The 14182-nt window shown below is 42.4% G+C and overlaps 2 protein-coding genes across 2 annotated transcripts; both read left to right on the top strand.

Moving 5' to 3' along the window:
- The first annotated feature begins 3211 nt into the window (after positions 1 to 3211).
- On the top strand, positions 3212 to 7467 carry LOC122405409. The gene is made up of 4 exons (XM_043410118.1): positions 3212 to 3740; positions 6208 to 6327; positions 6517 to 6803; positions 7045 to 7467. The coding sequence occupies exons 1-4, from the start codon at positions 3212 to 3214 to the stop codon at positions 7465 to 7467; spliced, it is 1359 nt and encodes a 452-aa protein (XP_043266053.1).
- A 4412-nt stretch (positions 7468 to 11879) lies between these two features.
- LOC122405370 lies at positions 11880 to 14182 on the top strand. The gene is made up of 5 exons (XM_043410052.1): positions 11880 to 11961; positions 12216 to 12340; positions 12777 to 13080; positions 13285 to 13478; positions 13806 to 14182. Exons 2-5 carry the CDS (start codon positions 12223 to 12225, stop codon positions 14180 to 14182), a joined length of 993 nt encoding a protein of 330 aa, XP_043265987.1. The 5' UTR covers positions 11880 to 11961; positions 12216 to 12222.

Below are 14182 nucleotides of genomic sequence, written 5' to 3'. Positions count from 1 at the left end.
TGGGTTGTTATAGTCGACGAGATAACGATCGTGATGTCAAAAGCTTTTGGCTATTTCTGCTGGCGTCGACATAGTTGTAAAGTTTGTTTCGCGATTCACGCTTATGTACGCAATCTTTTTGATTAGAGAAAAATGTAGACGAAACCGGATTAGCAACCCACTTATTAGATGTCTGAAGAAGAGGCTATCGAGATAACGTAACCGAGTTTTATAAACGTTTCCGATTATTAATATAATTCCTTCTTTTCTTCTCGAATCAAGTAATGTATTAATAAGAATGGTGTTTGATATCGAGATCAATAGGGATTATAGATGCTTCCTTTCGATGGTTTCTACTAGTATAATTAACTAATATAAATAATTATAGTTCAGACATGTAGGTATATAGTGTTATAAAACAGAAAATATTATTAAGTGTAATGAAACTTGTTATTTAGTCGATATTTGATGTTGGTTCGGCGATTGCACTATAACCATGCATTGAAATCACCAGGACGGCGTTTGTATTACTGTCACGTTCACGATTTCATTGCACAAAAATAAACCATAACACAGACCTCGACGCTTCACGTTCCCATTTACTGTTCATTCCAATTTCATTCTAAACCGTTAATGTCTTTTATCGCGAGAATTATAATCAACTAAAATGAATGTACTCGTATTATACTAGTTACGTTGAAGTTTGATTCACTTTCTACACATAAAAGGCAAGGGAATGTATATCGTAAAATTATACAAAGATCATCAGGGATTCCTTGACTTGATCATTTCATGAAACATCCTAATGTTTAACAATTTCTTTGTTTCTATATAAACAATTCATTCGGGTCAAATTTCACAGAATCAGAAACTCACTGCCACAGGGCAAAAGTCACATTTCTACTAGTTGAGCGATAATTTTGACGATACTGCATTAACATTCATGCCATTTTGCTAATTTATCCTAAATCGCTGTTCTCGGAACGGCGTTCAGAATATTCAATGAACGAACGGTAAATCGAAACACTGTCGCTATCGTTATCTCTAAATCAGTAACCTGAAACACGAGTGATTTATAAAATATCTGCATACTAGAATGTTGATTAAATTTTGAATAACGAATGAAAGATAAACATTTGGCTGAAAAAAATTTCTCAAAATGAAAAGATCTTATTTCTAGTTTTCGGTTTGTTTTTTCACGTAGAGTCATCCTTTCTCTATTGTACCATCGATATTGGAATACTCTAATTTTGTAGAATACTTAAAGAAGCCCGTCCATTTGTCAATAACTGACAATACACAGCTATCAAAGACAAGGCAGTACTTTTGTACTAACGCCAATTCCTAGACCCAGAAACCGATATATTTCATCTTTCTTTGCAAAAGATATAACAAACATTTAAAAAAATTGATTTACCAAAAGCATGACTGGCGCTCGAATGTCAGGAGCCGTTTAACGCGCGAGCGAAACGATCGAAGACGCCGTCGATCCATAAACAACGAAACGACAAGAAGTACACGATGAAAGGGAGGAGCGACGTACACGCGTAGCGTCGTCAACCGAAATTCCAGTCGGTGAAATCGGCCCGCTGACGTTAGACCCGCGTCGAATTCGATCGGATTTGAATGGAGGATGGCGTTCCGGCCGTTCTGGCCGTCGGTGGCAAAAAGAGACGGTGTGGATCCCAGTCGGCGGGAGCGGAACCAACGAACGAACAAACCTGGAAGAGAGGAAGGTGGAAAGGAACGGACAGACGGATGGCCGGGTAACCCAGATCGGATCAGTCCAGTCGATCCAGCGAGGACTCGCCAGTACCGAGTCGACCGTCGCGCACGATTCCGGCGTCCCGATCGTTCGTTCAGTACAGTGTCTCCGTGACAGGATCCCCGATCCCAGGAAACGGACCGTCTGGACCTGGACCACCGAACAACCGCCGGTTCGATCACTTCTTCCAGCCAGGATCGAGGGTATCGTCGCGACGTTGATGTCATCTACGCGCCGTGACAGTGAGTACATTGACCCTCGGCGAACGGAAGACGTTCCTTCCTCGAGTGATCGGCTTCCAGTTTCCCCACCGGCCACCAGTTTCGATTTTTAAGTGTCTCGAAACGTTCGCGTTCACGACGATCGACAGATCGTTAAGACTCACAGCGTGAATAGTCGATGTAGCTTGGAGGTTCGAAGATTGCAAAAAAGTAGAATATCAATGGATGTGGTTCGAGTGTGGAGGAGTGAGTGTGGGGGACGATCATTTTGGGGTAAATCAAACCGAGATCCGAGGGCTCTTTTGCAATTTAATATTTGGTAGAATTATTTTGCGATGGTCGATGATATTTTAGAGGCAATTTTTCAGTCATCGTATGGGGAAACATGTGCAAATGCACCATTGTTTATGTTTCTTCAGATGAAGTGGGTGCCAGCTGTCAAAATATAACACACGCTAATGCAAACTAAAAATTTGTTTACCGAGGTGGTCCATCAGTTTTATTGAAAATTAACACATTAGATGGCAGAGAAGTGATTGTAGTATTATTCTAACGTTCTGTTACCCGAACGGTATTGTCTCTCTAGTATGAGTAATAGAGGCTCCACTGTCAAAGCTTTTAGTATGCACTAGTGATTGTCATACTCTGTTGCGCTCACTCTCATCGTCGGACGATTCACGCGTGGCTGGAAAGGTCGATTCCTCGAACGAATTCATGACCAGCCCCGGCTATATGCAACTCTCTGTATCCATTTCTTGGCATATAGCCTATCACCCCTGCCAAGCGTTTCTGTACAAAATTTAGAATTAGTCTTAAATCAGAATTACCGAATGAAATCAGTAAACATTTCAAAAAACAAAAAATTTACTTCTTAACGAACATCTACTAACCCAGAGCGCAAAATTAGATCATTCTTTCTTATCGATTATCGTAGACAAATTTTAAAACTCTCAAGCAAATACTAGGAATAATACCGCCATGATTCCAAAGAAAGTTCCATCGAGAATACTTCGACAACTAATTTTCTTTCAAGTCTATTCTACTCGATCAAAGTTCATGTTATTCCAGCATCTCATTCAGGAACCATAACCGCCGCAATACGAGTTTTCTCGTTTCCAGGGGACGTCGAGCGAGCGCCGCGGACCGAGATGCAGCTATCCTTCGGCCGTAAAAGTAGCTAGCCGCTAGAGTGAGCCAGAGAGATAGCCCCAGACGATCGAGAGGACAGACCGAGTTAGAGGGGACCATGGGTGGATCGAGAGGCGGCGCGATCCTGGCGATCTTGGCCATCGCGTGGGTCAAGGACCACGTGGCGGCCTTGAACGTGACCGATCACGCGATACACGAGGACCCGATCGCGAACGAGGTGTCGTTCGCCAACGAGTTGCTCGACCATCCGCACAATATGCCCGGCAAACCGAGCAAGTTCGACTCGAACATGGGCCAGACGATCGAGACCGACGACATGTCGCGTTATCAGATCGAGGCGAGCGGTGCAGCGAACGCCACGATGTCCCCTACGGAATCGACGCGCAAGGACCTGTCGCAGATGTTGGACAGACTGTCCGGGATCGACGTGTACAACGTGACGGACTCCGTGCAGATAGTACGGAACGCGGACGACGGATTCGTCGCGAGGAGAGACGAAAAAGGTAACCCACGGACGGACGCGAGCCTACTCGATAAAGTTCGTCGGTACGCCAGAGAACACGTAGTAAAGATACGTCTGAGCCAGGACTTAATTCCTGCTAGAAAAGCTAGAACCTTCTTCAACGGTGAGTCCACGAAACCATCGAGTCACGCTTTCGTAACTTGCGTATGTGTGCACCAGCGTCGCGTGAACTCGGCTGACGATGTTGCTATGGACGCGAGCGAGCCGATTGCTTGTCGCTGGTTTCGCTGTGCGAGGAAGGTGGCGAATGTGGCTTGGGTCTTGATCGTGGGTCCGTTTATCGCGACGAAAGTACAAGTGTGCAACGAAATTGGGTCGAAGCATGGTGTCGTTCGAGCGGAAAATAGGGAAAGATCTCGCTGGAAGAAGTTCAATTCGAATCTCGAGTCGCCAGGCACTTTTCAAGGGCTGTAAGGGTTTTTTAAATTTAAACACAATGGAGTGAAATGTAGACATTGATCAATTTTGGATCTGAGAGATGCATCATTTTTTATTCGGGAGGCGACTTTCAAATAGCAACATCTTGGTCTATTAATTATCAAATTGATGTTGACTCTCTGTGAAAGGCTTCTGTAACGATCGTTGCACAGGCGGTATGGCAATAAGTCCATAATGTTTCTATATTTTCCCGATGTTAGTGGTCTAGGAACATCACATTGTCATGCTAGGAACATCGAAAGATTCTTGTTCTTAGACTTTCACGTGAGCACCACTTTCACAACGAATGCTTTTCTCATTCTGTTTAACAACTCAATTTCAGTCACCAGGATCAGAAGGAAATGTTACCTCTTTATAAAGCAACCTGTGTTGTTTGAGCATTCCCCGCAGAAAACCCTGTTTTTGAACCAACTTTCTCAAAACAAGAAACGTGAGAGGGCGAAGGAAGTGAAAGAGAAAAGAAGCTTAGAAACCTGCTTTCTGCCGGTTAACTTTTACACCTAAATTCTCAAATTTTCTACAGAAGTCTGGAAGACGGCAGGTTTTAATTAATAGGGCGTCTCAGAATATATTCTGAGCTTCAAAACTTTGATTTTCTAAGTTTCAATCTGTACAACGATAAAAGATCTAAAATAGGACAGGTGACATGCACGACCGACGCATTTCACAATTTAAGTTAATGAAATTGCCTTTCCAGATATTTTACACGTTTTTACATTTTGCTCGTGTCGTATCATAAAATGTAGCTACTATCTTGCAGAACAAAACAACTTGCCACCGGTTTGTTTTCCGCTTACAATTTCTAACCGTTTCTAATTAGATAAATTGACCCACAAAGCCTATGAATGGGATTAGAAATTAGAATTCTCTACCGTTTAAAAATGAGCTGATATTTTTATCCCGTTTCTAATTATAATTACTTGGGGGTTCCAGGAAACGTTACGCAATTCTAGTCGCGTCGCTTCTGTTTATTTTTGAACCGTCCATCGAAATAAAGCATAGGCATTGATACATTTTTGGGAGGCTCTTTTTGTTTCGATTCAGATAATGAATTCCATTTTCGATTTTAATCTCTAATCTTTGCAAATTTGTGTTACTATTTGTACTCTATCCAAAAACCATTGTAATAATTCTACAACTTCAACTACTTATTGCATAGCTAAAAAATTCATTAATTCTTGCATGTATGTTACTTGATTTTAGGTAAGAATAATTAAATTTCTGCATGACGGTTGAAAACCTTAATATTCAGTACTCTAAACATAGAGTTACTATGGTCAAGACCCAACTACGCTTAGAAACTAAAAAAAGAATCATGTACACTATCGTCCATAAGTCTAGTCGCATCGAGACTGTCGAATATTAAAATACATGAAGTATTTATACGGTTTGCAACAATTAATCAAGAGATATTGTTCTTTAACAGGCTATTTTTCGACTTATTGATACAGTATAAATAATTATTTAGTTTGGTAGTCTATAAAATATAAAATTTAATATGAAAACATTTAGGTAAAGTAGTGAGAGACAAAAGAATAATATTATATTTTTATATATTTTTGTAACCATTTCAATGTTCAAACTTTGTTAAACTTTATCTCCAATATATTTCAGCAACAATGATAAAATTTATCGTTTCAGTCTATTTCTAAATTGTATACCGTTAAAATGTAATCGACATACATGCGATTATGCTTACGAATGGTAATGTACGTGCACGCAGCTCCATGTTGGAAGAGCATAAAACCGCGTAACAAAAGTATAGTGCGTCGGTTGAAAAAATCGACGCACGCGAACGAACGCTTTTCACGTCACCGATTGGCTTTCTGTGTGTGCGCTAAAAACGGTTTAACGAGGCTTGGTCACCGCTGATTGGCAAATACAATACATAGGTTCGGCTTTTAACGAGTTAGAATTGGAATTGGTATCACGCCGATTCTAAATTTCGAGTGATTTTCAGCGAGACTTGGCTGGCAGTTTGGATCGCGAGAAAACCGAAGACGAGAGAATAGGCTGGCTGCAGCATGGCTTACAGGACTAACCGCAGGGCTTTAATTTGCTGGTACTTTTGCTTTCAGCCATCTTTCAGGGAAAGAGTACCTTTTTAACAGGATTCGGACTTGGTTTTCTAGCGTTCGGCCTGAAGAAGCTGTTCCTACCATTGATTTTCGGTGTGCAGATCATTAAGAGCATTCTGCTCGCACTTTTCCTGCCCAGCATCATCGGCAGTATCGGTAATATCCTTGGTAAAGGTACGTGGATCTTCTCAAACATCATCATAATATAAATTTTCGACCTCACAAATTATACTAGTTGCACAGCACGATTCTAGTACATTTTGCATCACGTACAGTTAATACGCTGTTACATAGTGGGAGATAAATAGTATTCTAATTGAATCGAAAGCGATGTTTGTTTTAATTAACGATCTCGTTTCACAGGCGTTTCCTCTTTCGCGCAATCGACGCAGACCACTGCGCAACCGGACGAGAATTTCGAGTTCAAGGACAATTCCGATCTCTACAACGACGACTACCTGACGCGGCAGCCAGTAGGAACGCTACCTGCCTCGGTGATGTACGACGAGAGCATGATGCAGAAAAACCCGGAAATTTCCTCGCGTTACTCGTTCGTCGATCCCAGAATAACCCACGCGAACGCCATTTCGGATCGGTACTACACCAGACACGTGGCTGCTAACGGGCTCTCGAAAAAACAAGACTTCAAGGTAACGTCTTTCATTTTTTATAGAATCTACAGTTGAAAGTTCCGTCAAACCATCTTTTTTCAAACAAAACTTACACAAAATTCTTAAACCTCATTTTCCACATCATAAAACACTAGGAAACTGACGTCACCAGATCACGCCACCTCCTCGAAACGAGCATTCTTTGTCCCCAAAAATTCCACCATAAAGTTCACTGTATCTGTTAGTAGTCTTTCTAAAAATGGTAATTCCCAAACGACAGGTCTTCCACGAGATCCCGACGAGCTCGCTGATGCTGACCAACTACGATCCCTTCTATTCTCCGTTGCTGTCGCGTCTCGACGCCGTCTTCTCGCGTCTCGGTCACACGACGGAGGGTTGCAGGGAGTACGCGGTGTGCGCGATGTATCGAAGCCCGGCACGATACGCGCCGTATTCGAACCTGGTCTCTGCCCAGCTGTCCAGGGAGCTGAACGAGCTACGGAGGCCCAGCAGCGACAATCCCGACGTCCTCCGGTTCTTCCGGTACATGAAGGCCGCGAAGGACGGCCAAGATGGCGTCAAGTGCGAGGACGCGTACACGAATTGCCCGGTAGCGCGCGAGGACGAGGCCCTCAGGCAGAATCAGGCCATTCTGGCGACCTACCAGGACATCGACAAACTAGTTCACGCGAGGAAGTTGTAAAAAAACACAAACCATAAGGACCATTTTTGACTCTTAAAAATGATTTGCAAGGGTGAACGATCTTACGGGAATTGATCCCAGGACTGAAAGCCTGATCAACGGGACGTTCGTGGTGTTGTGGGGTGTCGAAAATACGCCCACTCGCGTAGCATTGTCGAGGGACGGTATTTCTGTCGTCGGCACGCAGGTATGAGAAGTTTGGTAAAAGGTTTTTGGGATAATTATAGGATCGAGGCAACAGTTCGCGGAAGTAGCGCGGAACTGGGCCGATGATGTTATTTATAAGCGAGATTGACATAGTTGAGACGATTTGGAGCTAGATGCGACGGCTCGAGAGAGATTAGCGCTCTAGAAACCTGGCAACTCGAGTGTAGATAAACGCGTAATGGGACTGTCGGTTGTTTGGGAAGATTGCTCGAATTGGATATTTATTTAAATCTGTGGGACTCGCTTGGTACGTTAGTTTCGATGGCTGGGCGTACTTGGGCATTTGGTTATTTTGAGTATTTATGGTGTCTGACTAGTCCCAAGTTCTGTTCAGATATCCGTACGCTTATATTAAATATTTAGTGCACTGTTCTATGCAAGCATCGAAGTCTCCAAATGCATAGTCTCTACGGATAACTGTTCTCTGTAATAACGCTTAAACTACTCATTTAATTGAAAAATGATAAAGAGAAAATTTGTCCTATTCATTGCACACAACCTGATGAAATAAAGTCTCAATTTTTATTTTCATTTTTTCAAGGTTGTTTGGAGATTAAACTAGCTTTTTCAAACAATATACTACAACTTTTTGTTGGTAGTTTGTTAGGTTAAAAAAGACGAAGTCAACGTGTGTAATATTTGTCCTAACAGTTGTCCTAAGTATCGCTTACATCGAGACACCCTGTATGCTACTTATATGGAACGTCAACGCATTTGCATATCCAGTTATTCCAAGTATCAGAAGTTTCTCTTCTCAACTATTTATCCTGTTAGCGTTGTCGCTATTTAGATATTCGGTTATTCGTTTGCAGCGTTGTTTAAATATTCAGAACATTCCATCGTCCAGGCATCGAAGTCTCCATAAATACCTCGGGCGTTCGAATATACTCGAGTATCCAGTCATTTCGCTATTCATTTCGAGTACAAAGTCATCTCTTTATAGACGTCGTTGAATTAAAATGTCCCAGATTTAACATCTAAAACGTCGCATAGATCGAACGAATTTCAAAGACCACAGTTCCTCTTGAATCATCGTACCTGCGTACCGACATCAAGCTACCGAATCACGTGAAAATCCTCTCGGGATCGGTGCAACTGCGGTTGTCTTTGTGATCAATTATCGTTTGGACAATTAACGCGACTTCGAACAGAGTCGAAGACTCTCGCGTCGCCAGTGGCAAGATCGTTTCGCGCCGCCCGAGAGGTTAACAGTGAAACGAAGAAATGATAATGACTACATCGACCACGGTGATAACGGTACATCTATCCAGCTGGATTCGCGTATATACCTTTGCTGGCATTCAAATGTCCCGCTGTTGCGTAATAGCTGGCTTATTGCGAGCAGAAGTAGGTCCGACACGTGAACGTACGCGACCCAGGATTGTCGCGTAATTTGCTCGAACAAAATTCTAGGTAGCCTTCAGCGTGCATTATTATAACTGAATACCGGAATACGCGGAATCGAATGCTTCGAATTGCGTTGGACCTATCGTTTGTCCATACGAGCATGCCTTTATTCAAACTCCTCAGTGGAATTACACAATAATACCTAACAAACAATATTTTTCAAATATTGGGTATAGAAAAGAGTATATATTTTTCTTTCGAATTCTTTTTTATGTTCACGATTTACGAGAAATATGCTGGTTAGTTACTGCCAGAGCACCCTGAATGTTGACATCTGGGGTCTCCATGCGGGCATTGAAGTCTCCCATAAGTAGAGTGTCTGTATCATAAAGAATGTCTAAGTTACTGATTCAGTGACATAACGATAGAGGATATATTTGTTCCATTTTTAATGCATATATATTTTACAATCATAAAATATTATTCTCGTTTCTTTTAGATATTATTGTTTAATTCCAGCGAACAGGATCGAAATATCTCGTTGCATGGATTAACGATAGGTTTAGTTTGAGCAAACTAGAATTTACAGAAATCATTTTGTTTCGTATTACAGTTGGAGCCTCCTCTCGACTCGGCCGAGAATCTCACCGTCGCGGAACATCGTCGCGTCGCGACGTCGACGACGCCTCGATCTTCCAACGACGGGACGTAGCGACTTATGATTTAGCGATAATCACACTATCGTGACGAATCACAGTACTGCCTCTGTTCTTGCAGCGAAGTCAGGGCCGTAAGATTTCGTTTAGAGGTGGGATTGATTAGGTTGCAAGTATCCGGAACGCAGATCGATGCAAGAAGCGAGGCAGTACTGTATCGTACGACGCGGAGCCCGGGACAGTGGCGCCCTCTTAATTTATCACCGAACCACGCCCACCCTCTCCCCCTCCAGCGTCGCCCGGTGCTCCGCCAGATTAGTTTATTTATTTCGCGGACACGCAGCGACACGTTAATTTATTAATCGATCGTGCGGGACGTGCGAACGTTACCGCACGAATTAATTGTTTATTTATTTATTCGACCAGGTTCGGAGAGTCGACTCGACGCGTATCGAGCCGCGTGTATGTGTGTACAGTGCGCCAATAAATGCTGTGACTCCGAAACAATTTTTTTTTCTTTTTTTTTTTAATCATACAGTTCGTCGTTGCACAGAGGAAGGTAAATTTATTTCGATAATTAACGGGTCGACACTCAATTCTCCACACAACCAAATAATAACGTAAAAATATTTGAATTGGACGTAACGAAAAAATGTACATATAATATTGTGTATATAAGTAAGTAATTCTAATATTAAAATGCATTTCATGGTAGAGTTTGATAACGTTATGAATTCTGAGAATAAAAATGTTAAGGTACTATTACGTTTAATTTACATGTATCTTCATACTTTTATTCTCCGAGTTTATTTCCCTATCAAACTCTCTAATCAGCTGGTAGACCTCTCTGAACCAAAGCATAACTAAAATTTGGAAGTAATTACCGTAATCAAATTAAGTTATTCGTTCACACAGAAATTATTTTCCTACTCGGTGAAAGTGTCTTCCAAAAACCTTGAATATATTTGAAAACTACAAAACAGATCGAAAATCTAACTTAATCGATCAAGTGAATTCTTTCGATTCAAAAATAAAAATGAATTAACAGTACAGAAAAGAATACCTTCCTACGGATTAACGTTGGATTATCTCTATGTTTTACTACCAGAAAGCGAAGTGATTCAAATTACGCAATGCTTTCTAGGATTCCCTAATGTTATAAACTTCCAGTGAAATTTCAACAGAGGCCAAGGGACAGCGGGAAGAACACATAGGTAAGAGCATCAGAGAAAACGAAAGGGGCCCGATGACGCACGCCCGATCGTCGGATTACGAAGAAAAGTCCGTCTCATTTCTCTCTTGCTCGTTCCTCTTTGTTCAGAATCGCCCGGTTCCGGTCCTATGTCCGGGCGACTGCTTTCACTTTTAATTTTTAAACGTCTTTTTTCTCCCACAACAAACCCACGGATCTTGCCCCTCCATCGCGAACCACTCGGTGTTCGTATAAATGAGACGGTTGGACGCGACTGGTTGCGTCTCATTGCTCCAAGTTCATTCTTCCGGTGTTATTGGCCGCGGATTTACTCTGTGGTACGAACACGGGCTTTCCTTAACTGCGATCTAACAAAAAAAGGTGAGAATAAGGGATGATTTACGCTTCTCGGGTAAAATTTTACTTCGTCAACGGACGAATACAATATTCTGTAACACGCAAAGATCCATTTGCAACGTTTGTTCGATGAGCTGCCTCGATGCAATTATTTGGCGCCATATTAGGAAATTTAAATAGTCCTTTTCAAATATATAAACTATCTTAATTTAAAATTTGTATATTTATCTCGTTGATTAAGTTTCTGTTAGCATATCTAAATCGAGATGTGGTGGATATTATCTATGGCGCCCGTAGCGTAAGTGTCTCGAAAAGTATTGAATATTTGCAAATGGGATAACGAAATCTATCGATACTCGGAGTCTCAATTGAATAGTGGGCTCCTTTTTCGAGCCTGCTGTGTTTCAAAATCGATTTCGTTCGTAACCAATTATTTAAATAAAATTTCACCCGCCTCTGACGTCGATCTCTACGTGGTCGGTGTAACGAATGCCATGGCCGCGCGACTGGAATACAAGGTTACGGACCCGGTTCCTTTCCAACGGAGCATCCTCATTGGTCGTTCTGGCTAACGGCACTTTGGTGTCCATGAAACGGTCGCGATCGAAGCCGTGCATCCGACAGACGCTCGACCGCCGTTCGTGAATCACGAGTGTCGTTTTTTTCCCCCCCCGAAATCGTGAAACGATGTCGTTCGTCGACGCGACGCGGAAGCTGGCCAGTTGACGGAGTTCGGTAAGAGATCAATGCCCGATTTTTGTTATCCGGAACCGCACAGTTTCGTCGAGACCAGCGTGTCTCGTTGCCTCCTTTCCGATGACATAGTTACGCGCCTCGATGCTACGATCTATTTTCTTTTATCGTTACGATGACGGGTCTGTGAATCGAGGTAACGTTTCGCGACATCGGACGCTTACGAGGCGTAATCGTTTGTCTTATAACGAGTGTTGTAGTTTGAGAATGGCGTCGATAAGAGTATGTGATCGTAGGTACAACATGCGACTGGCGCCGTTGCTGGTAAACCATGGTCTGGTGTTGTTGTGGATGCTGTTGGTACCATGTGGTTCTGTCACCTTCGAGGATGGACCTACCAGCGAGCAGACCGAGGGACGCGGTGAGTCTAGTGATTTAGTTTCACCTTTCCCTTCGAGGAATTTAAATCTCATCTCGATTACTGGGTATCCCCTTTCTATATTTTTTTTTAACACTGTTTCTACTTAAAACTTGAAATTATTAAAAGAGTTTGGAGGTTCTGAATCCCCACTCTTTAGATCATTAGTAATTTATGTTACCAAATTATAATAATTTCTGAGATCTTCTAAATGCTAGCTGACGAGGTCCTACCAAACACCATGGCACACAGTGTTCTATAACTTCGTTATTTTGTAACATTAAATTACAAAATTCCTACGAAAATTAAGTTAAAACATTATCTAATATGCTACTTGAAAGTTAGCCCAGGGAAGAGTCTAGAATTGGTCTATGGTTATAGATCATCAGGGCACCCTTCACCTGTGTTGACATATACTGATTAGAATCGATTCTTTCAGACAACCAGGTCCCAGAGCCCCAGGAGCAGGTGCCATTCAACAGGACGCGACAGGGGAAGGGAATTTTCGACTGGATCGGTCTGGGAACCGGGCGAAACGTGGACCCCTACATGGCGAAGACGAACAAGGGTTGTTTGAATGGAGATCTAGCCGAATGTTTCAAGTCCCAGGCGTTGAGTTACTTCACCGACTTCTTCGACCAGCCCCACTACGATATGAACGATTACGTAAAAGTCGTGAGGATGTCCAGGGACGTGGTGAAGGAGGTTGGTCGTCAGCCGTACGAATACTCGAACGAACCAAGGTACCAGACATTCCAAAGTCCTTTCACAGGCACTTAAAACCCGCAGGGAATGAAATATGACGTTCAGAACATCGATGATACAATATAGTTCTTATTGTTGAGGCTTTTGAGTATAGGTCCCTATCCCTGAGTTGCTTAGAGACCATTCCCTCTAATTACTGTAAGCTGTAGAAGCCATCAAATTGTGTTCGTCCTGTATTTTAGGTCCAGTGATTCCGAGTGGGACCAACTCACGAAGTTCGCCATGAGGAAGGCCGAGAAGTTCGTGAAAACCGTGGCCATTGAGTTGCACATACCATCCGAAGAAACTGGAGACAACGATGTCTACGCCCCCAGGTTCCTGGATGAAATTGCAGACGAGATTGATACTCTGGAGAACAAAAAGGACACCCTCTTCTGTGAGCACTCTATCCTCTATAAAGAAAACTATTTCCTCCATTTTTAAAGGTTGTGGTTGAAATGACGGATACGTGCAAAATTTTGTTAACAGACTCAAACTTCGATCAGTCATCTTATACAATGAACACTTTTTAATAAACGTCTGGAAGCAGAACTAAATTATTATCTAATGTAGATACATTACAACCATTTCTTTAGAATCGATGGTTTCACGTTTGCACAAATAATTATAAATAATATTTGCCATTTTTTTGTTAAACGATCATTTCACCACGCCCCATCGAGCAATTTTTAATTGAGAGTTCTACTAATACCGAGTTTTACAGCCCGCCATCAGCTGAAGAAGCTCCTGATCCCGATGCTGATCGTTCTGAAGCTGTTCAAGCTCAAACTACTGTTGTTCTTGCCCCTGATTTTGGGCCTGGCGTCCTTTAAAAAGTTCCTCGGCTTCCTCGCGATCGTGATACCGGGTCTGATTGGCTTCTTCAAGCTCTATAAGCCGCTCACTCAAAATTATCATCCTCCGGTGTATAGTCAGAGCGGGATTGGCTACCCTCCTTACTACAAGGAGAATGCTAATAATTATCCTTATGCGGAGCAGGGTGCTCATCCAGCTCCTGAGTACCAAGGTGGTTACCACGGGGATAGCGTGTCCTTTGGCCAGGACCTCGCTTATCGAGGCTACCAGGAGTACCAGTCATAA

Source organism: Colletes gigas, unplaced genomic scaffold (genome assembly GCF_013123115.1).
Source record: "Colletes gigas isolate AHSC1104 unplaced genomic scaffold, ASM1312311v1 Colletes_gigas_Sc00004, whole genome shotgun sequence".
Taxonomy (NCBI): domain Eukaryota; kingdom Metazoa; phylum Arthropoda; class Insecta; order Hymenoptera; family Colletidae; genus Colletes; species Colletes gigas.
Note: the sequence above shows the minus strand (reverse complement) of the source record. Positions and strands in the feature narration are given on the sequence as shown.